The sequence below is a fragment of the Macaca thibetana genome, chromosome X (genome assembly GCF_024542745.1).
Source record: "Macaca thibetana thibetana isolate TM-01 chromosome X, ASM2454274v1, whole genome shotgun sequence".
Classification (NCBI taxonomy): domain Eukaryota; kingdom Metazoa; phylum Chordata; class Mammalia; order Primates; family Cercopithecidae; genus Macaca; species Macaca thibetana.
Window position 1 is genome coordinate 68,585,710 of NC_065598.1, and position 27,296 is coordinate 68,613,005.

General features: G+C 48.3%; 3 protein-coding genes across 4 annotated transcripts in view; 2 read left to right on the plus strand and 1 right to left on the minus strand.

Moving 5' to 3' along the window:
• Positions 1–4,711, minus strand: RTL5 (retrotransposon Gag like 5). The gene is made up of 2 exons (XM_050776358.1): positions 1,059–4,711; positions 1–601 (listed from the first exon to the last, which is right to left on the minus strand). Exon 1 carries the CDS (start codon positions 4,432–4,434, stop codon positions 2,734–2,736), a length of 1,701 nt encoding a protein of 566 aa, XP_050632315.1. The 5' UTR covers positions 4,435–4,711; the 3' UTR covers positions 1–601; positions 1,059–2,733.
• PIN4 (peptidylprolyl cis/trans isomerase, NIMA-interacting 4) overlaps positions 1–27,296 on the plus strand; it is a 363,345-nt gene that overhangs the window by 287,003 nt on the left and 49,046 nt on the right. The gene's annotated exons all lie outside the window — the stretch shown is intronic.
• Positions 4,513–26,414, plus strand: NHSL2 (NHS like 2). The gene is made up of 8 exons (XM_050775864.1): positions 4,513–4,810; positions 4,961–5,116; positions 6,978–7,105; positions 7,396–7,591; positions 10,019–10,150; positions 11,361–13,691; positions 15,154–15,286; positions 16,172–26,414. Exons 1-8 carry the CDS (start codon positions 4,513–4,515, stop codon positions 16,491–16,493), a joined length of 3,696 nt encoding a protein of 1,231 aa, XP_050631821.1. The 3' UTR covers positions 16,494–26,414.

Sequence of the window (27,296 nt, forward strand, 5' to 3'; positions counted from 1 at the left end):
TTTACACACCCTTTATATTTTTATTGAGGAGAGAAAGCTTTAGCATACAGAGCAGCTTCTTATCTTCACAACACAGTAATGCAACAATAACACATGTATTCCAAACAAGTTTCCTCCCGAGCCTCTGGGAGACCTTGGGCTGCCTTCATACCCCTGCATGCTTCCCCTCCCCCCACCCCTCTTTCAACCCAAGAAAGCTCCCAAAGCCCACAGTTCCTCTTACAGCTCTTATGGCTGTTATATCACAACAAATATTGAAGATCTGGGAAAGGAAGGAAGAGGGTCCAAGGGAAGCCCAAGCCCCTCCTGCCCCCAGAGGGTGGAAACCAGCTCACTGCTCATCTGCTCTGTCCCTGGCTGTGGCTCTGAGGGTTCGGGGTGGGAAGCACCATGGGAACAGGCAGGACCTGTGCTGAAGGGCCCCTGGAAGTGTGGGTTTAAGGCACCCGTCCTTCACACTCCTCACAGGGACATGAGGTAGTAGGGCCAGAGTGTCGACCATCAGCAAACAGGATCCACCACCTCGAAGAATAGCAGGTCCCCTCGAAGAATAGCAGGTCTCCTCCTGGAATACGTTCTTGAGGAAATCAGACAAAATCAGCTGAAAAACAGACAAAATTTTCTTTACAAAGTTTTTTACTCCTGCCCTGGTGGGGATGGGGAAAACCAGACGATTGAAAGGTCCAACAAATTAGGAGAATGTTTACATGAATATTCAGTATGCATGACTGCACAGGTGGCAGCCATTTTAAATCCTGCTGATCAAGACCTGGCAGGATGAGCTCAAGTTTGACAAGACATAGCAAGAACACACTAGAAAGGAAGGCAGCAAAGTGTTAATAGTGCTTGCCTCTGTGTGGTGGGACTCTTAATGTCTGGGGGAGGGGGGAGTTGTCCTTATAGTTTTCTCTATTTTCCAGACTTTCTTTAATGATTATGTATTACTTTTCTCTTTGGAGAGAGGGGACCTTTTAAAAAGGTAGCAACAGGTTATAGGAACCCAAATCCACTGATCCCCAGGCTGAGAAACAAAAGCGCTAATGAAAAGGGCATCTTACCTCCCACTGATGAATAGAGACCTCACCAGAAACCAGTCAGAGGACTGGGTTTCTTTGCGACTCCTCTTCCTCCAGCTCTTTCCTCTTGCCTCCAGGCCCAAGATCCTAAGGTCAGCCTGAGGTTATCGGTCAGACTCCCATGAGGAACAGAGGTTGAATTTACTATGCTTTCTTTCCTTTGGCCACAAACCCTGGCTGCACTTGCTCTGCTGCCAGTCACTGTGCAATAAGTCCAGTGTCCAGGGGAAGTTCAGGCCAGCAGTGGATTTGGCTGGCATTTTGTGGCCAGAACTGACATAGTGTGTGTTTTTCACTTCAGAAGCAGTGCTTTCTGGACTCAAGGCAAGCAGCGGGTCTCTTTATAAGGGCACCTGAGTTTGTACCCAGAAGTCCCAGGAGTTCCTAGGAGGCAGCCACCCTCTTAAGCTTTACTGTGTCACTGAAGCACAGCAGCAGGCCAGGGGTTGGCCCCCATGTCAGAGACATGAAGGGGTCCCAGCTGTGAGGCCATGGTGGGTGCAGCCTTCCTCTTTCCTCTCAGAACTAAGGGTTCCTTGAAATTGAAGGGAGCTCAGAGCAGGCCATGGGCCCTCTCTCTGTCTGTCCCAGAAGGAATGGCCAATCAGTCCTCCTCTGTAACTCCAAGGATAGAAAGTGTCCTGCAAAGACTTTTGACTGGAGGCTGCAGTCCAAGGCCTGGCAAGGGGAGAAGACCACCATCCCTAAGGAAAGAGTCACTCTTTACAATGGCAGAATGATCGTTGCTGCTTCTTTCTACTCCTCCTCTTCCTCCTCCTTCTCCTCCCCCAAACCCTAACTGGCTACCCTTTAGGCAACATCAAGGAAAGTGGTGGAGCCTGCAATGTTGGGTGCTGTCCACCAGGGGTGCCCAGGAGGGCAATGTGGTGAGAGGAAAGGGCTCCAGATGTGGCAAGTCAGTCCAAGAGCCCTGATACAGGAATCTATGCAAAGGTAGACTCAAGTGCTGTAAGTGGAACCAGCCTGCACAGTCAGTCAAGGGCAAATGTCGGTCAAGTTGTCCATTTGACATGTGGCTTTGCACACTCTCACTGGGCTAGATGTCGGGTCCTCTTCCAGGCCCTCTGCTGGAGGTGTGGCATGAAACGAGTGTAGGCTTCTAGGGACATTTCTGGATACCATCCTGCTCACCATCCTGCTTGTATCTAGCAACTGGCCTCATTGGCTTTAGGAGTTCAGGGTAGCCTGTCCTCTTGCTCATTGGGGCAGATCAGTGAGGCATTGGGTGAAGTCCTGGTGGGTCAGTCAGAGAATAAAACTGTAGAACACAGGGTGAAGAAACGCAGGCGAGGTGTGGGTTAGGAACAACCAGAGGGGAAATACAAGAGGGTGACCAGTTCATTTATGGGAACAGGCCCAGAAACTTGCTCTCCAGCTCGTGGCAGGACTGAGCAGAGTACATGCCAAGAGGGCAGCTATTGCTGATCCCTCCTTTCCCAGGTGGCCCTGGTTGAGCACATGTTACTCTCTGGTCATGGCTGCAAGACGGTCTGGAATTCTGCAGGTCTTCTTCAGGTTCTGCAGGTCTGAAACTCCCTGAAGTCCTGGTCAGCAAATGGGGCAGGTATGGCAGCAATAGCAGGGGTGGAGGATGCAAAAGAAGGGTGTGTTCTGGGTGGCCATCTGGCCCCAGCACTCACACTCGAATTCGGCCACGAGCAGCTCGGTGGCCCCCCTGTCTCGGAGTGAGGCGGAAAAGCACGGGGGGGCGTCTTCGAACTTGGCGTTGCCCTAAGCGACCTGTGCGGCGAATCAGTGGGGGGGAGCTGTAGAATGGTGAATTGGTGCCTGGAAGGCCTTCCAGAAGTGGGACTCGATTCTGGTTCCTCCGTCTGCTAGGCTGTATTATGGGAGGCGATGCACCCAGGAAGTTTTCGGCGTGGTAACCATTTGTGGGGCCAGAAGTCTGGGATGAGGCGTGAACAAAGGTCGGCTCCATCTCCATTAGCTCATCTAGATCATCATCTTGGGCCTCATCCAGTGGCTCCTCCTCCACCTCACCATAGGTCTCCTCAGTCCCTGGCTCCTGCTGTGGCTCCCGCTCTGGTTTCTGGCCCCCATCCTCATCTTCATCTTCTTCATCCTTACTCTCTCCTTCCTCCTCATTCTTGTTCCTTATCTCCTCCTCCTCCTCTTTCTGTTTCATTTCCTCTTCCTCCTCCTCCTTCTCCTCCTCTTCCTTCTTCATTTCTTCCTCCTTCTTCATCTCCTCCTCCTCCTTCTCCATCTCTTGCTGAAAAGCCCTCATGCGATTCCTCTGGTCTTTGGGGTGAAGCCTGTGCCTGCGTGCCTCCTGGTCTTCATCTTCACTGTAGTACTCTTCATCTTCACTTTCTTCCTCATTGGGAGCAAAAGGGAAGAGGATATTTCGAACCCCAGGGAGCGGGATAGGCTTGGGAACGCGCACTTTTCTTTCTATCTCCACACATTCGAGAATCAGCTCATCTAGGTCGGCCATTTCTGTTGACCATAAGAGCTCTTTGCGGAAGAATTCCGACAGGCCTTTGAGGAACTGGTTTTGGAGGTGGCAGTCATCCCAAGACAAGAATTGGGCCAGGAACTGAAAAGCATCTGCATAGCTGCCGAGGGTACAGTGGCCCTGCTTGAGCTTGCGAATGGCCTTTTTAGCCACACGTGGGGGGATGGGGCCACAGAATTCCTTACGGATTTCATCCAGGAAGCGCGGGAAGTTGGCATGCAAGGGGCTTCCTTCCTGGGTGACCGAGATGGCCCAGTCCTTGGCTTCGCCAGTGAAAAAGGAGATCAGAAAGGCCACCCGCTCGGCGCCCCCGGGAAAATGATCCTCATGGTCGGCTATGAAGGTCTCTAGCTGCATCAGGAATTCAGCCAGGTAGACTGGGTCGCCTGAAAAGGGCTCTATCTCAGGCCACTCCAGCGGTGGCAGAGGGGGCTGCGGGGGCGGCTCCTTTGACGCAGGCGGAGGCAGCGCCGGCGGGGGCGGGATGGGCAGCAGAGGGGGATCAGCGGGCCCGTCGGGGGTGCTGCGATCCTGGATCACGTTAATCAAAAGATCATCCGAGATACAGTCGGGCTCCGCGCGTGGGGGAGGCCGGCACAAGAAGGGCAGTTCTCCCCCGGGAATGGCTTCGATCTCACTGAGCGCGAACTCCAAGTTCTCCTCCGCAAGGACAGGCACTATGGGTACTGGCCAACGGATGTAGCTGGAGACATTGCCCCGCAAGGAATTAACCTCGGCCAGGGCTCTCCCGAGCTGGAGGCCCAAATTGGCATTCTCCCCGCGAAGGGCATTTAATTCTTCGCGCAGGGCCACATTCGCCATGCGGAGGCTGTTGAGATTTCCTGCCGCCTCAGACATCTCGACAAGCCCAGGGGCCCTGGGGCTCCGTGGTGGGGAAAGAGGAACGGGAGCTACAGGGCGCCGGAGGAGGCCGAAATGCGGCGGCGGGGCGCGGGAGGGACCAAAGTGCGGCGGCTGGGCGCGGGACAGGCCGGGCCACACCCACCGGGGCGAGCTCGGAGGGCGGCGCTCTGGGCGGAGGGCCCGGCGGCTCGGCCCAGGGCGCGTTACCTCGTCGCCGGGGCCGGAGAGGGCGGGCGGCGGCACGGGGCCCGGAGGCGCCAGGCGGAAGATGCGGGCGACACGGCGGCGGCGGCGACCGGGCGGGCGGGCAGGGGCGAGCGGAGCGGGAGGGAGCACACTGCAGCAGGATCTGTCGAGGAAAAATCTTGCGGTCGCCGATTCCCCGCCTTTTAAGCGCAGCCTCGCACTCCCCCCGCCCCACGCAGGGGCGGGCCTTGGGGAACTGCGGTCGCCCACTGGCCGCCGCGCGCCGCTCCCCTCCAGCTCGCCTGCGCCTCTCACTGACTCTCTCCTTCCCTAGCTGCAGCTAACTCGGGTCGGGAAAATGCGACAGCGACTGCCCACTCGAGGTCGTCATGGCGACAGCCAGTGAACGTGTTCCTCTCCTCGGGCAGGCCCCCGAGTGTAGAGGAGCTGCTTCGCGAGGCGCAGCTCAATCTCCAGAGCCTGTTGCAAGGTACCGAGAGGGAGGGGGGCTGCGGCCGGAGCCCAGAGGCGAGATGCGCAGCGGCAGGAGGGAGGCAAAGAAGAAAGAGGACAGGGACCAGCAAAATAAAGAGAGAGAACAGTTTAAAAACAATCGACAAAGCAGTTTCCAGCTTTCACCTTTCAGCCTAATGATTCTGAAAGAGGCTATTTCCAGGGCTGTTTCCCCCCATCCCCACCCCCTTTTTTCAGCTCAGTAGCCCATGGGGAAACAAGGACAGAGACTGAGGCAGGGCCATAAGTCATACCATTCACCGAGAGCTGGGTGGGAGACTCCCACAATGTGGGCCCCCATTCCCTCCAGCCCCCCTCTTGCCACATCGCCCATGCCTTTGGGATGCTGGCACCAGAAGACAAAGAGGGCATCTGCAGGATCTCCCACTCTGGGCTTCACTCACTCTGCTCTTGCAATAACCGCCCCTGGATAGCTACTGCCTCACCCAAGTAAGCCCAATACACAGCACCCAGGGGTCACCTATTTTGTCCTCCTAACCAGCCTGAGCTTCTCCATGTAAAGAATCACATCTTACTACCCTGGGGTTTCCAGAAGCACCTGGCACAAGGCTGGATTCCCTCCCCACCTGCCAAGAGGTGCTCGGTGGATGTTAAGCATGAAAAGAGGTCTTGTCAGCACTCCTTTATCCATACTAATAAAGGTTAACTCTAATGGCGAATAGAAAACTGCTGATGGGCCACCAACGGGATGACAGCCATAACCCCCACCCCCTACCAGGGCAGTGGTAACCTTCGAAAAGCAAGATGCCAAGGGACACCATGAGCCTTGTGTTCAGATTAACAAAGGAGTTGCCACGCAGAAAAAGAGTTGATGTGCTCTGTGTTGCTACCATGGCAGAATTAGGACCAGTGGGTGGAAACCCAGAAGGAGGCACATTCCACCTCCAGATAAGGAAGAACTTTCTGACACGCCTGACAGCCCCAACTGTCCGTGGAAGAAATGAGCTGCCTTGGGAGGGAGGGAGCTCCCCTTCCCTGCAGGTGTGTGCGCTGAGGCTGAAGAAGCACCTAGAAGGGCTGCTGAGGAGGGAGTCTGGGCACAGAATGAGGTGTTGGACCAAAGAACCCCAAGAGCAACCCCAAATCTCTATGATTCTAAGAGTGTTTGTTCAGTGTACATGCAGCATGAATGTCCCTTCTCTACTCTCACTTTCTTCATGTATTCATCAAATTCATCGCTTCAATCAACCCCATTCAAATCTTGTGCATCCTTATTCACTGATGATGCCGCTGAACTTCTGCCTCTTTTGTGCTGTTACCTCCTCCTCCCCTCTCCTTCACCTTAGCCCTCCTAGACCTGACACCACTCACAGAGGGACTAAGGTGCAGGGAACCCAGCCCACAAAGGCTCAAGTAAGAGTTCTTGACATCCAAGAAAGAACTCCAGATTGGACTTCCTGGTGTAAATCTCTTCTTGCTTCACACAGGTCATTTCCTTGGTAGGGTTGCAGAAAACCTTAAGAGCTGCAGGGCTTCAAAGAGAGGAACTTGCAGTCCAAAGTAGCAAAAGGTGTCTGCATTCTGAGCCTCTTTTCGTAACTGAGCACTCAAGGTGGGGGTCATTGAGATAAGGGCTTGGTCCCCAAACCACCACAGCATGAATTTATTGACCTTCTCTTCTCCTCGACCCTCATGGTCCTGGGAAGCAAGCACTTTTCCATTTCCAAATCCAGTGGCTCGAACACCTGGAAATAGCCTAAAGAAAATGCAAGTCAGGCCTGGCAGCTAGAGCAGGAGCCCTGGCTCATGGCCCTTCTCCGGCCCAGCACTTGGCCGTGGCACCCTAGAGTGTGTGTCTCCACTGTGCTATTTTTCAGAAGAATATGAGGAACAGTATTCGGAGGCCAGACTTGTGGGGCAGACCTTCCGCTCTTCTGATGAGGCCACTAAGCCCACCCCCAACCCAAGGCCCCAGTCTGCCAGGCGTCTGGAGTTTGTATTGATGGTGAGTTGCCTCATCCCCCACCTGGGAGAGCCAGCATGCACCCACTGACAGGAGACCTCCAGCTGCTTACGTTACCCACTGGAAGCTGCTCACCTCTGCTCACCAGCAGAGCTACCCTGAGGCCCCACTGGGATGGGCCCTGCACAGCAGGTGCCTGGCCTGGCGCCCTGTCCACGCTTTCCTGCCTCCCAGATGAAGTCTCCAACTACCCAGCCTAAACAGCCACCCTATGGGCACTGGCTCATCGCCGGGCAGGAATACACCCTTTCCATCACCTTCTCTCCCAACAGCCTACAAAACGGCAGCTGAGCGAGGATGAGACTACCACCCAGGGTGTGAGGGCCCCCGAGGCCTCCCTGAGCCTGTCTACCACAGCCGACAAGCAAACTGCCTGGAATAACCTCTTCCCTCTGCCCATCCTAGAGGAGAAGCGGTGGCCTCAGCCTTGCTCCACGCAGTCTGACATTGTGCCCATCAACATCTCTGGTAGAGTTGCTTAGCACCGCCTTCTTCCCTTCATGCCTCTACAGACCATCTTCTTCAATGCACTGGGTGTTGGGGGAGGGAAGTGAGACTTTCTTTGCTACCGGCTCACCTTGTGCTGTCACGGTCATGGCTCTTGCCAGGGAACGGAGGCATGCAGAAGAGGGGGCGCTGGCTGCTCTTTCTTCACCCCCTCCTGGCACTGCCACCCTAACTGAGACTATTTGATAGCAAACAAAATTTTCTTAACAGAAAGCTTCAAAGCCTTATGAACTTGTGTGCTCTTCAGAGCACATATGGAAACTTAAAGTTTGTGAGTTCTGTTTGGGTCAGGGCAAGACAACTTCTTGTGCCCACAGCTGGGTTTGGAGTACACTGATAAGAGTCGGAGCAGGAGAGTAGGGTCTGGAGTGCTGGTGGTAACAAGGGAGGATCACACCTGGGCACAGACCAAAGGCCTGGTGGCACTTTCACTGGACACTAGTCTTCTAGCAAGGTGGGCCTCCTCAACTTGTTTGGCAAGTTTTCAAGAAAAGAAGTGGTAGAAAGGTCCTAAGGCCAAAAAGATCTAAAGGGGACCCAGTACAACTTTGAGAGTGGGGAACATGATGTATTATATGTAGCCCAGCTGGCTGTGGCTCTGGGGGCATGTGGCACACTATACCATGCTCATGCTCACTATTAATCCATGATCTACACTCCATCAGCTGTAAGGGGAAGAGAAGGAGGGCCAGTCATTTGAGAAGGAGATAGGGCCATGCAGCATGATGAAACCATGATCTCAGTAACCTAAAGGGATCAGAGGGGTCCTGTGAGCCAGCGCCAGCCTGTGCTCTGCTGGAAAATGTTGATAAAGATGATGAGGACAGCTCTGGCCACACGTGGCAGTGCTCCCTGGATATGGGGTCCTCCACTGTCACTGGCATCATTTCGGAAAATCAGAGGCAGGAAATAGAGCCCACAGCCTAGGGAAATATACCAAAAGGAGTGAGGGCTGATGAGGAAAGACTCCAGAAATGATGTTGAACATTTTGTGTCTAAATGTCTATCTTGGCCAGGCACAGTGGCTCACGCCTGTAATTCCAGCACTTTGGGAGGCTGAGGTGGGTGGATCCTTTGAGCTCAGGAATTCAAGACCAGCCTGGGCAACATGGTGAAACCCCATCTCTACCAAAAATACAAAAAAATAGCCAGGTGTGGAGGCGCACACCTGTGGCCCCAGCTACTCGGGAGGCCGAGGTGTGAGGATCGCTTGACCCCAGAAGTCAGAGGTTGCAGTGAGCTGAGATGGCGCCACTGCACTCCAGCCTGGGTGACGGTGAGACTTTGTCTTTAAATAAATAAATAAATAAATGTCTGTCTTCCTCTCAATGAGGCTGTCCCTGAGCTTTGCCCACACAGACTCCTTTGCTGAGGAGTCTGTGGACGTGTGCAGCTGTGTGGCTGGCGGGGGAGGGTCTGGCTAGCCAGCTGCTGAATGAGAGAAAGGGAAGTGGAATCACAGACCTCACCCCACCACCCTGCCTTGCCCTGACTCTGACCCAGCCATTTCCCAGCACCCAAAGACTGACCTAGCACTTTAAGAGAAATAGAGCTCTAAAAAAATTTTTTTAATAATATTAAGTAAGACATATTATTGAGGAAATCTTCCATTTTAATTGCGTTGAATTTGAAAACATTATCAAGTCAGTAAACAAACTGAATTAACAGGTATTTTGAAAGTACCATGTAACTCAGATGAAGTGATAACTATAATCTGTGTCAATAATTTCCCTAAATTGAAAAGCCAGTGCCAGGAAAAAGAGAGAGAGAGAGAGAGAAAGAGAAAGAAATAGAACTCAATCACCATGCTGTGGGCCAGCTTTGGGAAAATGTGACCAGGAGACTGTAGGACAGACTATCAGGCATTTTCCTGGATGGTGGAGGGCAGTGGGGCAGCCTCTTGGAGACACTGGCCTCACCTGGCCCATATAAAGACCTTCTCTGAGAAAAGATCACAGTCAGGCAGCATCTAGTCCCAGCCCGCTGCTCTACACCAGTGGTTCTCACCCCTGGCTGTACCTCTGAATAATCACTTGAAGACTTCTAGAAAATGCTTCTACCTGAGCCCTACTCCCAGAGATTTCAGTGTTCTGGGGTAAGGTCCAGGTGTTGCAGTTTCAAAAGCTGCCCAGTTGATTTTAATATGTAGCCCAGGGTTGAAAACCACTGCCCCAGAACACCTAAGACTTACAGGTAACCTGGGTGCAGCCTGGGAAACCCAGCATGCATGCCCAGGGCCAAGTTGGGAAAGATGGGGAAGAAGTGCCACCTGCCTTGGATGCTATTCATGCTCATCACAACTGCCATAATTCTCTTCTCTCAGGCCAATTTCCACTGTGCTTTAAACAGAAACCAGGATGCACCCAAGTGTCTTTATTTTGGCTACAGGGCAGCAGTTTGATAAACATGCAAGTTTGCGACACTCGTTGTTTAACACAGAGACAGCCGTGAACCCCAAGTCCACCCTGAGGCGGAGGCGGACCATTATTGGATTCTCTAACTTTTCCCAACGAGATCAAGGTGACCCCACCACAGCTGATTCCCCAGTCCCTTCCCCTTACCCACTCCCGCCAATCCTGCCACCCAGGTGGTACTGTGGTGATGGGGAACAGGAATAATTGGGTGGAGGAGGGGCCTCCGGATGTCCTGAAAAAGCCAATATGGTAATTAAGAATAGCTAAGGGCCTCATGTCAAGGGCGTCAACTGAATATGGAGAATAGGTCTCCCGGGCTAATGAATCCATTACATTATTGTTTCCCATTATAAATGTAATATAACCAGATATGCCAAATTTAGGCAAATAGATGAGGAGAGAGGGATCCTCACCATCATCTTAACAGAACCATTACTACCATTAAGCGAATGCTGGCCAGGAGCACAGACCAGGGAGATAGCAGAGGGTAAGAGCCCTGGTCTTTCCGCTTACTAACTGGGAGACCATGGCCAAGTTACATAACCTCTCTGAGCCTCACTTCTTCATCTATAAACTGGGGATAATGATACCAACCCGGTGGAATTAGCATGAAGACTAGCGTTATTGTATGTAACTTGCCTACCATGTTCCTGGTACATAGTCAGTGTCCAACAAATGGTGGCTGTTACTACAAATTCTCATAGCAGTAGTAGTTATAATAATAATAATGACATGACAGTAGTAATTGTTTGTGTGTATGAGAAAACGTTTGGGGATTTGGAACTTCCAAACGTTTTCCTCACATCTGTAGGTTATCCTCAGCCTCTTATGTTGCAAAGCTTAAAAGTGACTGATGCGAACAGTGCAACCAGACTCTTAGCTTTGCAGTTTGGGCATACTCCAGAGTCACTGCTGGAGCCAAACGTCACACCATGCTGTCCTTAGTTCGGAAGCCTCTACTCTCATCTCCGGATGGATGAATGCTGAGGTCTGTGATGGTTTCATGAGCCTGGGGTGAAAGTATGGGGAAAATGCAAGGTAATCCCACATGACACTTCAGCTCTAAGAGGAATAATCAAAGCTGGAAAGTATTTGGCAGCCATCTGGACCATTCAAGGGCACCGTGTGACTCACTGTGGGGTGACGGGCAAGGACCCAATTTCCCCAGCATCCTCATCCATGGAAGGGAAGAACCAAGGAATTCTGACCAAGCTGTTGGCAAATGCTTCTTGGCAAAAAGTTGGTGCTTCTGTCTCAAAACAGCTGGTGGGAGATCCCTTGCTGTAGCACTCATGTCCTGTGTTTATTTCCTCCAGGTCACAGCAACAGCCCAGCAGGCAGTGTGGCCCACTCTACCACCTCTGACATCAGGCCCAGTCACTCAATTCTGGAAGGAGTTCATGGAAGAGTTGCAGTTGGTCAGGATGCTCGGTTCCCAAGTCTCACCTCGCCAGGACTGAGAACTCCTTCCAGTGAGCCGGACGAACCTCACCAGGCGCGGAGTGGCCCAAACCCTCCTGGCATGGAGAGCATGGGAATGGTGTACAGTGTCCCCAGTTCTTGCAATGGACCTACAGAATCAACCTTCTCCACTTCCTGGAAGGGAGATGCTTTTACCTACATGACTCCAAGTGCCACCAGCCAGAGCAATCAAGTCAATGAAAATGGGAAAAATCCTTCCTGTGGGAATTCTTGGGTCTCTCTAGACAAAGTCCCACCTCTGGTTCCTAAGGAGGCTGCTACCCTCCTTGTTGCTCGTGATAACCCAGCAGGATGCAGTGGGTCAGCTGGCTACCCTGAGCACCTTATTCAGCGAAGGCACATGCCTGAAAGACCCTCCAAGATTGGCCTTCTGACCAGTGGGACCACAAGGCTGGAGACAGGCCCCAGCGGGGCCAGCAGATTCCGGGAGCGGTCACTGTCTGTGCCCACAGACTCAGGCACCACAGATGTGGACTATGATGAGGAGCAGAAGGCCAATGAGGCCTGTGCCCTGCCTTTTGCCAGTACAAGCTCTGAGGGCAGTAACAGTGCTGACAACATCGCCTCCCTTAGTGCCCAGCAAGAGGCCCAGCACAGAAGGCAGAGGTCCAAGAGTATCTCACTTAGGAAGGCCAAAAAGAAGCCTTCCCCACCCACGCGCAGTGTCTCACTGGTCAAAGATGAGCCAGGCCTCTTGCCTGAAGGTGGGTCAGCACTACCCAAGGACCAGAGGCCCAAGAGCCTTTGCCTCTCCTTGGAACACCAAGGACATCACTCGTCCCACCCAGATGCTCAGGGTCACCCAGCTGTTCCAAACCACAAAGATCCAGAAGGTACACAATTCTCCCACCACTGGTATCTTACTGACTGGAAGTCTGGTGACACCTACCAATCCCTGTCCAGCTCCAGCACTGCCACTGGCACCACAGTCATTGAGTGCACCCAGGTTCAGGGCAGCTCAGAGTCTCTTGCCTCACCTTCCACCTCCAGAGCCACTACACCTTCCCAACTCTCCATTGAAGTGGAGGCCAGGGAGATATCCTCCCCGGGAAGGCCCCCTGGACTGATGTCACCCTCCAGTGGCTACTCCAGCCAGTCAGAAACACCAACACCTACTGTTTCCATGTCCCTGACCCTGGGCCACTTACCCCCTCCAAGCAGCAGTGTCCGAGTACGTCCAGTGGTACCTGAGAGGAAGTCATCACTACCCCCAACGTCACCAATGGAGAAATTTCCCAAGTCACGGCTATCATTTGACCTACCACTGACCTCTTCACCCAACCTGGATCTGTCTGGGATGAGTATCTCCATCCGAAGCAAAACCAAGGTGAGTCGGCACCACTCAGAGACAAATTTTGGTGTCAAGCTGGCCCAAAAAACTAATCCCAACCAGCCAATCATGCCTATGGTTACTCAGTCCGACCTACGTTCTGTTCGCCTGAGGTCGGTCAGCAAGTCTGAGCCGGAAGATGACATTGAGAGCCCTGACTGTGCTGAGGAATCCAGAGCAGAAGAAGTCTTCACCTTGCCAGAGAGAAAGACAAAACCTCCCGTAGCTGAGAAGCCTCCGGTGGCCCGGAGGCCTCCAAGCTTGGTCCACAAGCCACCATCTGTTCCTGAGGAGTATGCGCTAACTTCACCAACTTTGGCTATGCTCCCCAGGAGCTCAATTCAACATGCGAGACCACTCCCTCAAGACAGCTACACGGTAGTGCGGAAACCAAAGTCCTCCAGCTTCCCAGATGGCAGAAGCCCAGGGGAGTCAACAGCACCCTCATCTCTTGTTTTCACGCCTTTTGCCAGTTCCTCTGGTGCTTTCTTCTCAGGAACACAGCAGCCTCCCCAGGGAAGTGTGGAGGACGAGGGCCCCAAGGTGAGGGCCCTGCCTGAAAGAATTAGCCTCCAGAGCCAGGAAGAAGCTGAGAAAAAGAAAGGCAAGATTCCACCTCCCGTACCAAAAAAACCCAGCGTGCTGTACCTGCCTCTGACTTCTCCCACAGCTCAAATGGAGGCCTATGTGGCAGAACCAAGGCTGCCTCTCAGCCCCATCATCACCCTGGAGGAAGACGCCAAGTGTCCCCCCACCAGCGATGACCTGCAATCACTTGGTCAAAGGGTGACTTCAACTCCTCAGGCTGACAGTGAAAGGGAGGCAAGCCCTCTGGGTTAGTAAACTGTCTGTTGGCTTTTTCCTGCAGTCACAGGAGAGATGAGGGTGAGAATGAAGTGCCAGAGATGGAAGCAGATGCCCCAGAATAATTATCCTGATCCTAAGTCAGTGTGGGCACCTCTTGAGGGTTTGGGTTACTCTAAATAGGAACCACGGGCTGGCCTTACTGCCCTTGAGATCAAGACTAGCCCGAGGCAGATCTCCAAGGCCCAGTTTAGGCCACTCTCCCCTCTAAATCCCTAGTGCTGAGATAATGAAATCAAACTAGGTTCTAGCACCCTAGGACTTCAGCATCCCACGTCCCTAGCCAAGCATGCATCCTATCATGGGAACTACTCCTCCACCTCACTGTACAGTACTTTTCACTGGCTGCACTGAGTTTAATTCCCTACATGGGACTCAATACCCCACCAGACTGAGTTCATGTGCCATGGCAGGCTTGGAACCATCTGAAACAATGGAATATGTTGCCACCAGCAGCCTCTCTTTGTGCCTTCCGGAGGAAAGGGAGCTCACTTTCTTGGGTGGTTTGAGTTCTTTGGCTCTTCTTGGAACCATAAAACATAATACGTAATGTTTCTCATCCTTTCTTTTTCTGTCTGTCTTTGTTTTAATTGTGGTAAAGTACCCATAACATTTACCATCTTGACCATTTTTAAGTGTGCAGTTCATTCGTGTTAAGCACATTCACATTGTTAAGCAACCAATCTCCCAAACTCCTTTCATCTTGCAAAATTGAAACTCTGTACCCAGTAAACAACAACTCCTCTTTCTCCCTCCCCCCAGATTCCTCCCTCCAACCACCATTCTACTTTCTGGCTCTATGAATTTGACTCTAGACACCTCATATAAGTGGAATCATACAGTATTTGTCTTTTTGTGACTGGCTTATTCCACTTAGCTAATGTTGTCAGTGTTCATCCATGTTTCTCATTCTTTTCTGAACCCTTAAGACCAAAAATCGAAATCTCATGGCCTTCTATATGCAGATTTGGACTTTCAGTATGAGTCAATCATGACTAAGCCAAGCAAATAAATCAAAGCCCCAGGTAGTTGTAGAAAACGCTTCCTCAGACTCCATAGGCTCCCCTCTGAGATTCAAGTAGGTTCCACTCTAACCCACTGGGTGGGAGTCAGTACTTTAGATCGTTCCCAGCTCCTTCATTTAGAGAAATTATATACAGTGTTTAAAACAAGAGAATGCTCGGGCCACCCCTTATAATAACAAAGGCATGAGAGAATAGGGACCCATGCTGATCTTCACCACTCACTTCACCTTGGGCAAATCTTTAAGCTTCTGAACTTCATGTTCCTCCTCTGCAAAATGGAGATATTAAAAATCTCCACCCTGCTGCCCTCACAGAGTTGCTTTGACCATCAAATGAAATAACATATGAGAATGTACTTTGTCCTATCTATTGTGGTCAAAGTCATTCCTTTTGGTTTTTTATGTCTAGGGAGTTCCGTGGAACCAGGCACCGAAGAAAAAAGTTTAATCAGTGATAAAACAGCCGAATGGATTGTGGAGGATGATGATGACGTGTTTGTGGCTTCACGCACAACTGAAGATTTATTTACTGTGATACACAGGTCTGCACCAGTTTCCTTAATTCTAATTGCAATTGCCTTCCCTTTTTGTACTTAAAGAAAAACTGCTATTCCACATTGAAATCCTAATTGTAAAAGAAAAAGAAAAAAATTAAAAGTAAGAAAAAACTGCTACCTCTAAGCAGCCATTAGAATTGCACCTGGAGGCTAAGTTCAGATACCCACATATGTGAGCGCAGTCCAGGGCCTCGCATCTCAAATTCACTGATGTCGTTGGGTAAAGTGGAGGAAGGGAGGGGAGAGGAGGACCAGGTGCCGAGTGAGAGGCCCCTCGTCTCTTAGCAACCACTTGGCCTATTGTGGCTCCATCTGCTCTCTCTTAGCTCTGTCTATAGTCAGAGACATTTAACCCTTCACAGAATTCCTTGTACCAAAAAAATCCCATCAAGAGGTGAAGTGGGGCACCAGGCAGCATATCAAAACAGGAACTTAGGCAAAGAGGAACAAGATGGGGACCAGTTATTGGACAGGATTACAAGGCAGGGTTTCAGTGACAAGAAAACTGGGAAGAGTCTTATTAATGGAGCTAGACCACCAGTCCAGAACAGGATCAGTCCCCAGGCTGATTCAGAGTCACTGAACTACTAGCCTTGACTCCTGAAATTTGTCCTTGGTCCCAGAACCTGCGCAGGACTGAGGCTACAGGCACAGGACAAGTGACTCCAGCTGGGGGCATTGAAAGGAATGTGGGGATGGGAGGGCCCAACAAGGGTCTCTGAGGATTTAGAGGTGAGAGAGAGAGAAAGCAGATCAATACAGCTGCTTAAAGGGCTGCCGCCTGGATTATGTCACAGGCATGGGGGCCTGTGAAGCACTGGTAAATGTCTGCTGCATGAACTCACTCAAACCAAACTTTCTCTTATCTAGGTCCAAAAGGAAGCTGCTCGGCTGGAAGGAACCTGGTGAGGCCTTTGTGGGTGGCAGAACAAGTTCCCACTCACCAATAAAGAACACAGCTGAGTCTCCAATCAGTGAGTCTACCGCCACCACAGGGTCAGGCAGCAGTGCCAACCTAGATGCTGGCAGAAATGACGATTTCAAGGCCTTGCTACAGAAGAAGGGAAGTAAGGCAACTCCAAGGTCTCGTCCCTCAGCAGCTGAACTGCTGAAGACCACTAACCCACTGGCTCGGAGAATTATTGCACAATTTTCAAAAGACTATGAAACCACCGATAACCCCAGTACCTAAGCCCTGGGCTCAACAAGCAGGATTTACTTACTAAACTTGACTAGAGAAGGGGGAAGAGAAAGGGTCTTTAAACAGAACCGTGGGAATAACAACAGAGCCTACATTTCTTTTACATTAACTCACATTCTGGACAGCAGGAGAGAGGCTACTTCATCTAGAGCTAAAATCATCTGGCACTTAATCATCTTCAGACATTTTTATGTTTTCATACTTACAAGCTTGTCATGACTGACTACCGAGTTTCTTCTTATTTTCCCCAGTGGTGTGCACTAACTAAGAAGAAATTTTCAGATGCCAGGGCACATGTGCCACTTTTTCAATTCAATAACCCGGCTGCTCCATCCCTGGCTCCTGTCACTGAGGAGTGCAGTGTGAGAGCAGATTGGAGGCTGCCAAACCTGGGGGGCATAGGATGCCATTGCTCATTATTCACTTTCCTAGGAAGGCTCTGATGGCCCTGTGTGCAAACACAGAAAGACTCTGATGCCTCCTCAACCACAGTTTAGCTTTCCTCTGCACTTGCGAGAGGTTTGCAGGGTGCACTTATTTCGGCATGGGGTTGATTGGATGGCTTTTGTGGTGCAGAATATGACTGTGACTCCATCCTGAAACTTAATGCCTTTTTCAGTTTGATTGTCTACACGGAGATCAGGGTGATAAGTTTCAATAAACATATAGACATCCCCCGCCCCCCTCGCAACTCCCATTAGCTAGAAAAGACCAGGACTGGGTTGCTTTGAATGAACCAAGTTTGACCAACAAACCAGACAGCCATTTGTTCACTCAGATCTAGCCGAGGTAGCTCACAAGTGCACCTTGAGATCCTCCATATGTCTGTCAACAGCGATAGCCAGGATCTGTGCCCAGCTCATGCTGCATTCTAAAAACTCTCATTTCATTTGCATATAACATTCATTACAGGAAGTAATTAACTGAAGGAACAGCATCATCAAAGGCTCAAGGAGAATAGAAAGTAAGTGCATCTTGCCCCCCACCAGTCAATTCAGACTGTGGTTTGTGGTGGTTTGGTTTTGTTTAAAGGAAGTCCGACTCTGTTCCACAAACCAAGAACATATAAACTAAAAGGATCTATCCAAAATCTAAAAGGCAGTCTTGCCAGTTGCTATGGCCCATAATGCACACACACCACACACACACACACACAAAAGGGCTACTTTTTGCCATTTAGGTTCTGTGTTTAACCAGCTTTCAATTAACCTTGCTGGGGGAGAGCATAAGAACCTGGGTAAATAGCATACTGAAAGAGCTTCAGAATAATCATTGCGACCCCTCCCTGCCCCCACCTCCCACAAAGCTTATAGGCACTAACTATTCTTGTCAGCTCAATTTTCTAAGCAGAGCAAGAGCAGTGATTCATTTGATTTTTGTATGCCTGATTTCTGGGAGGTTGGGGAGGAAGACAAAGCATTGAGCAAAGAAAACCTGCTGACCAATGATGGAAAGTTAATTGTCTACTGTCTTCGAGAGGCAAAAAGAACAGTGGAATGAAATTGTAGCCTGCTTCACAAAGAGAGTTCCCCAGCCCCTTCCTACTTCACTCCCCACCCAATAGATTCAATGGTCAACCTCCTGGAGGATGCAGTAAGAGTTCCAGAGACAAGCAGTTCTCAACTTTGATAGGTTATATTGCCCAATGAGAAGCCACCTCTTAGCTCAACTGCCCACACTCCAGCTGGACAGAGCAGCTGAAAAACCACACTAAGTACTGAGAAAACTTGGGCCTCTCACAAGAGAAGCCCTAGGCCTAGTTCTAGTTGTTATAGTTCTGAATCTGAGACTTCTGGAAACAGGCCAGGCCCACCAACTCCCTTGCAACCAGCACTTCGACACTTAAAATAATAAACAGCAAGGCCCAGTTGCTTTTGAAAGTACTAGAACTACTTGGTGTGAAGGTCTTAACCAAATTCGAAATTTCAGGGATTTTGCCTGAAATAAAATCAATTCATCCCTGGCCTCAGTTTATATATGAATGCCACCTTTGTCTGCTCCAGACTTAGAATTCCAAAAAACAAACATTTTCCTCTGTAGTAACTGAAGGAGCGTTTATGCTTTTGCTTAGCAAAAGTGAAAGGACACCAGGGTCTGCTCCTTGGGAACCATTATGACTGGTTGAACGTTAAAGCTGAGTATGGGACTCACATAGTATAGGCCTTGTTACTTCTGTTGACTTTCCTGGAAGTTTCTTGTTTACTACTTCTAACGGGTTTTGCCTCTCCCCTCACCTTGCTACCTCTGGAGGTTTTCCCAAAAGATTCTGAAGCTGAATGCTCAGACACCTTTATGTTTGTCAATTACCTTTAGTCTTGCTTTCTCTACAATACTCTATATGCCTGGAATTCTTAGAATATCTTCTACATCATCACTGTGGCCCACCCAGTGGTGTTCCCATTAGCACAAGAGGATTTGGGGCAGAAATCATATGGTCAGAGAGGACATTTAAGACTGGAAGTATTCATTTAATTTTTCAAATTAATTTTTTGTAAAGATGGGAGTCTTGCTATGTTGCCCATGCTGGTCTTGAACTCCTGGGCTCAAGCGATCCTCTTGCCTTGGCCTCCCAAAGTGCTGGGATTAAAGGGGTAAGCCACCGTGCCTGGCCTCATTTAATATTTTGCAACAGGTAAACATAGTCCCAAATAAACAACCAAACTGTAAAACTTCTACTAATAACTAATTAACAGAACACCAAGCATATTCCCCACTCCTAACACTCAACCTCTCTCCTACCTTTGATTATCATAACACCACTCTCTCTCCCACCCAGGCACTTACCACAATGTTTGTTGCCTTCTGCACTTGCTCTGCTGAGACTGGAGAAGAGAGGCTGAAAGCCCCTCTCAGAAAGGCTTACAGAGAATCCAGCACTACTTCGATTACTAGTACAAATAATAATGATAATGATTTTTGAAGGTGGAATAGAGAAGAGATTTGAGTGAAATTAAGTTGGCCCTAGGAGGTCAGCTTCCATTTCAAGTTGTCCCTATCCTCTTTTTTCCTCCCCATTCCAATCAGTAGCAACAGATGGCTCTGCTAGCCTGACTTTGATCTAGTCACCATCCCCAGGGGAGGAGGTTAACTGTTAACCAAGGATGCTTTGCATTTGGTGGGTAGTCAGTACATGTTTTTGAGGATAGTTATTAATAGTACAATAGCAAGCTTTGCTGGTATCTCCTCTCCTCATCCTGCACTACTTGGCCTGCCTCAGCTCCTGACTGGGCCTCCCCCACCGGCCCCAACTTATCCCTCAGTCCCAAATCCCATGAACTGCATCCCTAGCACAACTCACCCATAAAGGAAGCGAGACAACAGGAAGCAAAATAAATAATTTTAGCTTAATGAACACAAACTGACCAGTTGATCTGGATAAGTTACCTTGAACGTGCAGACAGAGGAGATCCTACCAGGCTCTCCTAACGAGCATTGCACCTGACATCCAGTGTAACTATCTGGACAACACAGACCCGATTGCAGTCTCTCTGTACCTGTCTGAGCAGATCTGTCCATGCACCTGCCCTCTTCCTCATCAATGAACAAGTCGGGAAAAAGATGAGTTCACGCTCAGTGCTCTGTTCCTCACTCATTCCGCCTTTCATTATCAAGTCTGTGACACAATGGTGAGCTTTCGCTTTAATATGATTTGCTAGGGCCAGGACTAGGGTGAGGTGAGTGAGGCGCCTAGGGCGCAAAATTCAAAGAGGTGCCCACTCTCAGGGCCATGCAAGTGCCTTACCCTCGTCCCAGCCCTGTGATTTGCACTCTTTAAAGTAATATCAGTTTATCTTCTTCCTATGAACAAGTATAGTCCTTCTGATTTGGGGTGGGGGGTTAACTCCCTATCTCTTGTTGCACCAAATATTTTATTGCTACCTGTTTTTCCATTGCTGTAAGTCTTTGTGTGCCTATACATTAAAGAATCTTTAGTAGTGTTAATGTCGGAAAACATAGTTGATTTCTAAGTAATATGCTCCAGGTGGCAATTTAACATCCATTTCAGCAGGGATGCTCCCAGGGCCAGCCCTTCAACAAAAGAGTGACTGAGTTGGAGGTCTGTCACCAGGATCCTCCCTCTCCTCTTTCTGCTCCATTCTCCCAAACCTCGCTTCCCAGCACCAACTCTCCTCAGTGCCTCCTACTTCCTTCTCCTCCTCTCTAAGAAAAACATGCTCTCAGGAAAGGGATAAATTCATTTACTTTGAGATTATAAGGCTTAATGCTACGTCTTTTGAGGGTAGCATTTTAACAAGGGAAAAGCCTTAAGCCAAAGGAATGAAGTTCTACTTGCAGAATGTTAGGCATCAACTAGTGGTAGAAGTGTATTTTTCACCATGGAAAGGCCAAATTCCCTGATGCCTAACTCCAGAGTATAGAAAATATCTTAATTGCCTGGAATCATTTGAGTTACTAGCAGATGGTCAATTAAATTGTCCTGATACCCAATGCTATTCAATATGGTTACTACCAAGGGACTCTCAGAAATGGCTACTAAAAGCCACTGAGAAGGTCTAGATCATTCATATTGTACATTGACATTTTTACATAAATGGAATTAATACTACTTACCATTTGAGTAAAGAACACAAGGATTTAAAGAGTCTGTGAAAATATGTCCTGTTTGTGAAAGGTGAAACTGTCCAATCCATGTCCCGTCAATGTCAGTTGTCCAGTATTGGTGGTGATTATTAAACTTATTGGGGGTACTTTACCTCCAATAAGCTTACCTTTACAAGCTTCTGCTTTCCCTGCTTCATCTCTGTTATGGGCTATCAGTCCAGCTTGGTGTGAAAATGAGACTATATCTATACCAGAGCCCCCAGTCCTCTCAAAGCCTTTGCATGTATTTCAGCTACAAGTGACAAGGATATTAGGGATTTAAAAGGACAAGAGAGTGGGAAAGAGGTATAAGGAAGTGCCTTTGTCAAAATGCAGCAAAAAGTATAATGATATAAACATAATATGAAATAAGCAAAGTTTTAGAATACTTTGAAACAGATTTATAGAGGAATACATAGTAAATAGTTATAGACACACATTTGGGGCGTTTTTAATAAGATTAGCAAGAAGACATTTGCATGAGTAATGAGCAATGTGAAACGGGCATTATACTTTTGTTCAGTAAAGCCCAAAATCTAGGCCAATCGTTCTCAAAGTGCAGTTCCAGGAGCAGCAACAGCAGCATCCCTGGAGAGAGAGAGAGAGTGTGGGTGTGTGTGTGTGCGCGCGCATTCCAGTGATGTTACTCCTTCAAGCCCCTGAATCACTATAGCCACCACTCTCCAACTGATTCCAACCTTTACCATTATTTTGGCTCTCATCATAATGACCAGTCTCTGGCCAAGAGGTGTATATTGTTATTTTGGTCAGGCATATGTTTGTTTGGTTTTAAGAAATTATCAGATTGAGAAGTCTCATGTTTTATGGGACTCTGGTGCATATGCTCAAAAAAAAAAAAAGAGAACTTATCATATTGGATCAACAAATTGCTCAACCTACAAAATCTTTGATTTGACTTAGCACATCTGGCCTGCTTTGGGTTTAAAAAAAAAAAAAAAAGAGTTTTTAAACTCACAAATGGAAAAAAAAGGGAAAGGTGTTAGGTTTGTTTGGTATTGCCAGCTCTTAAATACCTGTCTTCACCATGGCTCTGGCAGAAGTAGATTTGATTTTAAGATTTTTGCCTAAATAGTGGAATTTGATAGCAACGAACTCCAAAACAAAATCTGAACTGAAACAACTAGTTAACCCCTCTCAGCCTCTTTGTAATGCCAAGCTTTATAGACATTTATTCCTTAGGTGGTCTTGAGCTTTTTCTAACATCCAATTTTATAAAACGTTATGCATGCAAATGCAACATTGTGCTCATTGTACAAGTCACCTCAAATTCATTCCTTCCCCCATGTGTATCATGGCGAAGAAGTATCAATATATGTGTGTTCTGAGGTCTTCTGATGAATTGTCAATTACAAACTTTTTCATTCATTTTTAAATGAGATATATTTACCCTGGCTAGTGGTTAAAATTTTATTCTTTTTATTATATTTCATTGCTACTTTTTTCTACTGACTCCAAAGCTTACTTTGGGGAATACTTCTTATTTCTAGATTGTTGTATTTATCTTATTTCTATATTTATCTGCAGTCTTGGAATGTTAGAGCTGAAAGGGACCAACCTCTCTCATTTCACTCATGAGGAAGCTGAGGCCCAGAAAGTTCAAATAACTTATATACAAGGTCACACAGTGAGTCAGCTGTGGGGCCCAGCCTCAGTTCCAGGTCTCCTGCCCTTGGGTCCAGTGTGGTTTCATTTAAAGCACTACAATTTATAGAAGACCCACAGCTGGCTTCTACTTTTATGACACATGAATTTCCCAGGTATTACAATGAACTAATATATGTGCTTTAAGGGAAAGTATTCAAGAGTTCTTTAATTCATTAATCCAAAGACAAATTGGATTTTCAGGTTAGAAACATTAGTTTCCCTCCAAATTCGATATGTGTACCCTACTTAGTACAATGGATGTTTTCCCTAAAAGTTGTGTGAAAAATGAATTTTTTATATATCAAGTATCATTTTTTCATAGGTAAACTTCCTATATAAGGGAACCTTCTGGTGACTTCTTTTTGAAAAACTGAGATTCCTCTTGTCATTTTCCCATAGTGTCTCTACTTTTTTTAGTGCAAACTTTTGTATTTGGTGTTTATTTAAAAGTAGGGTACAACCCAACCAATATTAGCTTTCCCAGAATCTACTTTAGCCTTCCCTTCTTTTTTTTTTCTTTTTTTTTTTCTTTTTTTTTTTTTTTTTTTTTTTTTTTTGAGACGGAGTCTTGCTCAGTCACCCAGGCTGGAGTGCGGTGGCGCGATCTCAGCTCACTGCAAGCTCCGCCTCCCGGGTTCACGCCATTCTCCTGCCTCAGCCTCCACGCCCGGCTAATTTTTTTGTATTTTTAGTAGAGAAGGTGTTTCACCGTCTCAAATCTCCTGACCTCGTGATCCGCCCGTCTCGTCCTCCCAAAGTGCTGGGATTACAGGCGTGAGCCACCGTAGCCTTCCCTTCTTAATCTTTATGAGAAATTTTCAGACTATTAAATGCTCATGAGATATTTAGTTGTGTTCTAGAAATTTCACCTGGCTTGATATTCCAGCAATCCCTGGGCTCAAATTCCAGCTCCATCTTACCAAACAATAACAGAATTCGCTAATCAGTACAAAGCTCCCCATGCAGTCTCTTTTCCAGAACATTCTTTGCCTAATGTTCCTTAGTGTTGCTGTCTCTTTAGTTGGGGCCTCCTTCCTTAGTACATGCATACCTTACTATTCTGTGGAATTGCAAGCTGTGCATCTTTTAGAAGCACACTAGTCAAACTGATTGGCATTTCCGTTTATTTTCCATTATTCCCTTGTTTCTCCTGGACCTCCTCTGGTTTCTCTTTTCGAGGATGCTCAGAGGCTTCTCACCAGAAATTGGTGAGATTTCCCCCATCATCTAGATAGGAGATTGACAAATTCTGTAAAGGTTAAGACAGTGACTATTTTAGGCTTTGTGGGCTACATGTGTTCTCTGTAGCACATTCTTCTTTGTTGTTGCTGTTTGTTCATTCGTTCATTTTGCAACCTTTGGATAATGTAAACCACTTTTTTTTTTTTTTTTTGAGATGGAGTCTCCCTCAGCCAGGCTGGAGGGCAATGGTGCAATCTTGGCTCATTACAACCTCTGCCTCCCGGGTTCAGGCGATTCTCCTGCCTCAGCTTCCCGGGTAGCTGGGTCTACAGGCGCGTGCCACCATGCCCAGCTATATATATATATATTTTTTTTGGTATTTTTAGTAGAGACGGAGTTTCACCATATTGGCCAGGATGTTCTCGATCTCCTAACGTGATCCGCCTGCCTCGGCCTCCCAAAGTGCTGGAATTACAGGCGTGAGCTACCGCGCCCTGCCAATGTAAACCTTTCTTAGCTCATGGGCTATGCAAAGCCTTAGGCTGACCCCTGATCCAGACTGTCTTCTGGGACAAGCATTTCTGTGAACTGCCCCATTTGATAACTGAGTTGTGCAGTAGCTGATGTGGTTTATTGCCTTCCCATCTACTGCATTGTCAGACCAGTCTGACTGCACAGGGGCAAGTGGAGGGGGGCTGCATATGCCAACCATTACTCTTCAATCGAGTGTCCTTTATGAGCTCTCTCTCTCTCTCTCACTGACTACCTCAGTGTAGAAACCCTCATTTTTTTCCCCAGACCTATCCTTGTTACCCAATGTGCCTCTGCTTCCCTCGGTTTAGGGTAAACTGGAAGGAGAGAATTTCTGAGTTCTCTTACTTATTTTGTTCCATAACTTCTCCCCCAAATATGTGGTTGGGGACCCCCACCCTGGTCCACCCTGTCCTGCCTTATACTAGTATCATGAGTTTAGGGCTATCGTTGGAAAGTCTGGCAGCCCAGGCCATAGGATTCCAGTTCAGCCTACGATTTCCTAGGGAAATCACCAGGTTCCAAAGGCTGGTTTTTAAACCTGGAATATCCATGTATCCATTTCCTAATGCAGTTTTGACCTGTTCTGGACAGAGCACTCAGCCCTAGCGAGAAAACCAATGAGGTGCAGAAGATATTCTGTGCCCACAGTTTTTCCCTGCCTTCTGGACCCTTGGCCCCTGGGATGGGCTCCTTGGGATTGCCCATGCAACAACACAGCCACGAGACATTCAGCACACCACCTCCTCCTGTGTTTTGAACCTCTAAATGGATTCTGTCCTAAAGCTTCTTCACGTCTCTCTCCATCTTGTTCCCATCTCCAACTCTCATGCTTCTTGGGAGTCTGAAGCTCAGATTCACATTTTCACATTTTCTCATATAAACGTTGTGGTTATAGAATGGATGACATGTATGTGTCTGTGTGAGTTTGGGTTCTCAACCTGGACTGTGAGGGCTAATAAATTCCCAAATCACACCATACATGTGCACATGCACACACACACACACACACACACACACACGCACAGTCCAGCACCCTCATCGGTTCTCTGGCTTAGGTCCAGATCTGATGAGACTGGTCAAGAAAGGGATGGTGGGGGCTCCTGAAGCATTTGCCCTTTCTTGCCTCTTGAAACTTTCTTTCCACTGGCAATTCAAAACAGGCCGACATACAGAGGGCTAGCACTCTAATTTGATGTTGACTCAGTCATTCAGACCTAGCTCTCAGGCTGCAGCTTTTCCTAGCGCAGCAAATTGCTTCTTAAAATCTTTAGCTTGATTTCTGTCATTTGAGCCCAGGGATCTACCCACTTACTGAAATCTAAATTTTTGAAAATCAGTGATGCAAATAATTTTCAGGATTTCCCTATTTAAAAGCATCCATGAAACAGTTCCTTTATGCCTTCTGTTTAGGATTTCCAGAATTAGGAAGGGAAACCAGGCTTGTGCCTTGGATCCAAAAGCAGCAAAAATACTACACTTGCCAAAAGCAAACTGAGGAATCAGCATTGGCCAGTCCTAGTATGCAGTCAGGAGGTGGACTTTTGTTAAGTTAGCCCTTACCATTTAGTACTTACTGAGTGCCAACAATGCACTTAGAAAAATAAGGGAGACAAGAATTTACAGACCAATACCGTAAACTGGAAGGTACAGGTAAGACACATCTCCTAGAGCTGAGAATGTGTCCCTAACATTTCAAGAAGCAGCAGAAAGTAGGAGAGATCACGATCCCAGTCTTTTTAGGATTCCAACACAAAATGGAAGGGAGCCCTCTGTGGAGTGACATTACAAAGGGTTTTTCTTGTCTTTCTCTAAAATTTAAAAAAAAAAAAAAAAAGGCATTCCTTACTGGCTTGCTACCAGCAATTGAACTGTATTCTTTATATAGCTAGAGCTGTTTGTGTCTTCTTAAAATAAACTTTTTCTGTTAAAATCATTTTCTGTTTCACCCTCTGGTTTTCATTGTAGCAATGATACCTTTATTCAGACACTCCGCCCAGTTTGTGAGCATGTTTAACCATCCACACGAGTATGGGGCCCACACACATTGGATTTGATGCTCACGAACCTGAGAGCTCAAAACAGCTATGTGGCACAGAATGTCTTGCAGAAACCTGGCCCACTGAGCCATGGGCCTAAAGGCAGGTAACCCATGTTCTGGGACTTCATTTCTGGGATTCGAGTCCAGCCGTTCCTGGAGTCAACAAGGGGGAGTGGGCAGCCATCACCAGGCCCCTGAGGGGAGGAGGCAGCCTTAGCAACTATCCCCAGGGCAAAAACTCCCTCTCTGTTCTCTAGCTCAATAAAGTCACCCAGCAAGGCAGACCAGAGTGAGTCTGGGCTGGGAGCAAAAAATCCCAGACCAAATGTGGTCCAGATCATTTCCATCCCTCAAGAAGGGTATGGTCCCACCATGCAGATGGTGACAGCCATATTTGAGAGTCAAATCTCATCAAAAGAAGAAAGGAACTTTGTTATCTATTCCCAACTGTCCCAGGCCTCTAAGGCTGAGGCCCTTGTAGCCAGCATCCCTGTCTCCCCAGGCCCCTGACACCACCGGGCTGCTCTTCCAAAAGATAGACCAGAACTGGAAATAGCCAGAAAACCTACAAGGGAAGGGAGAGGGGCCAGGGCCACCCTCAGGCAATAGTGTGTGTTTAAGTTGGAGATAAAGGTCAGAAAAGGAAGCTAGCTTGAGGTGGGCCTCATGGCAAGCAGTCCCTTGGTAGAACCCTGCAGTTCAAGGTCTGGTGTTCACTCCAGCAGGTTCAGAACTCCTTTGTACCTGTCTTAGTTCATGTTCTGTTGCTATAA

What these genes read in the sequence shown, in the direction of transcription:
- RTL5 (XM_050776358.1), bottom strand. Translation starts at nt 4,434, where the DNA reads ATGTCTGAGGCGGCAGGAAATCTCAACAGCCTCCGCATGGCGAATGTG.
- NHSL2 (XM_050775864.1), top strand. Translation starts at nt 4,513, where the DNA reads ATGCGGCGGCGGGGCGCGGGAGGGACCAAAGTGCGGCGGCTGGGCGCG. An exon ending in TGTCGAGGAAAAATCTTGCG is followed by an intron (nt 4,811 to 4,960) that starts GTCGCCGATTCC and finishes CTCCTTCCCTAG; the next exon opens with CTGCAGCTAACTCGGGTCGG. An exon ending in GTCTGGAGTTTGTATTGATG is followed by an intron (nt 7,106 to 7,395) that starts GTGAGTTGCCTC and finishes CTCTCCCAACAG; the next exon opens with CCTACAAAACGGCAGCTGAG.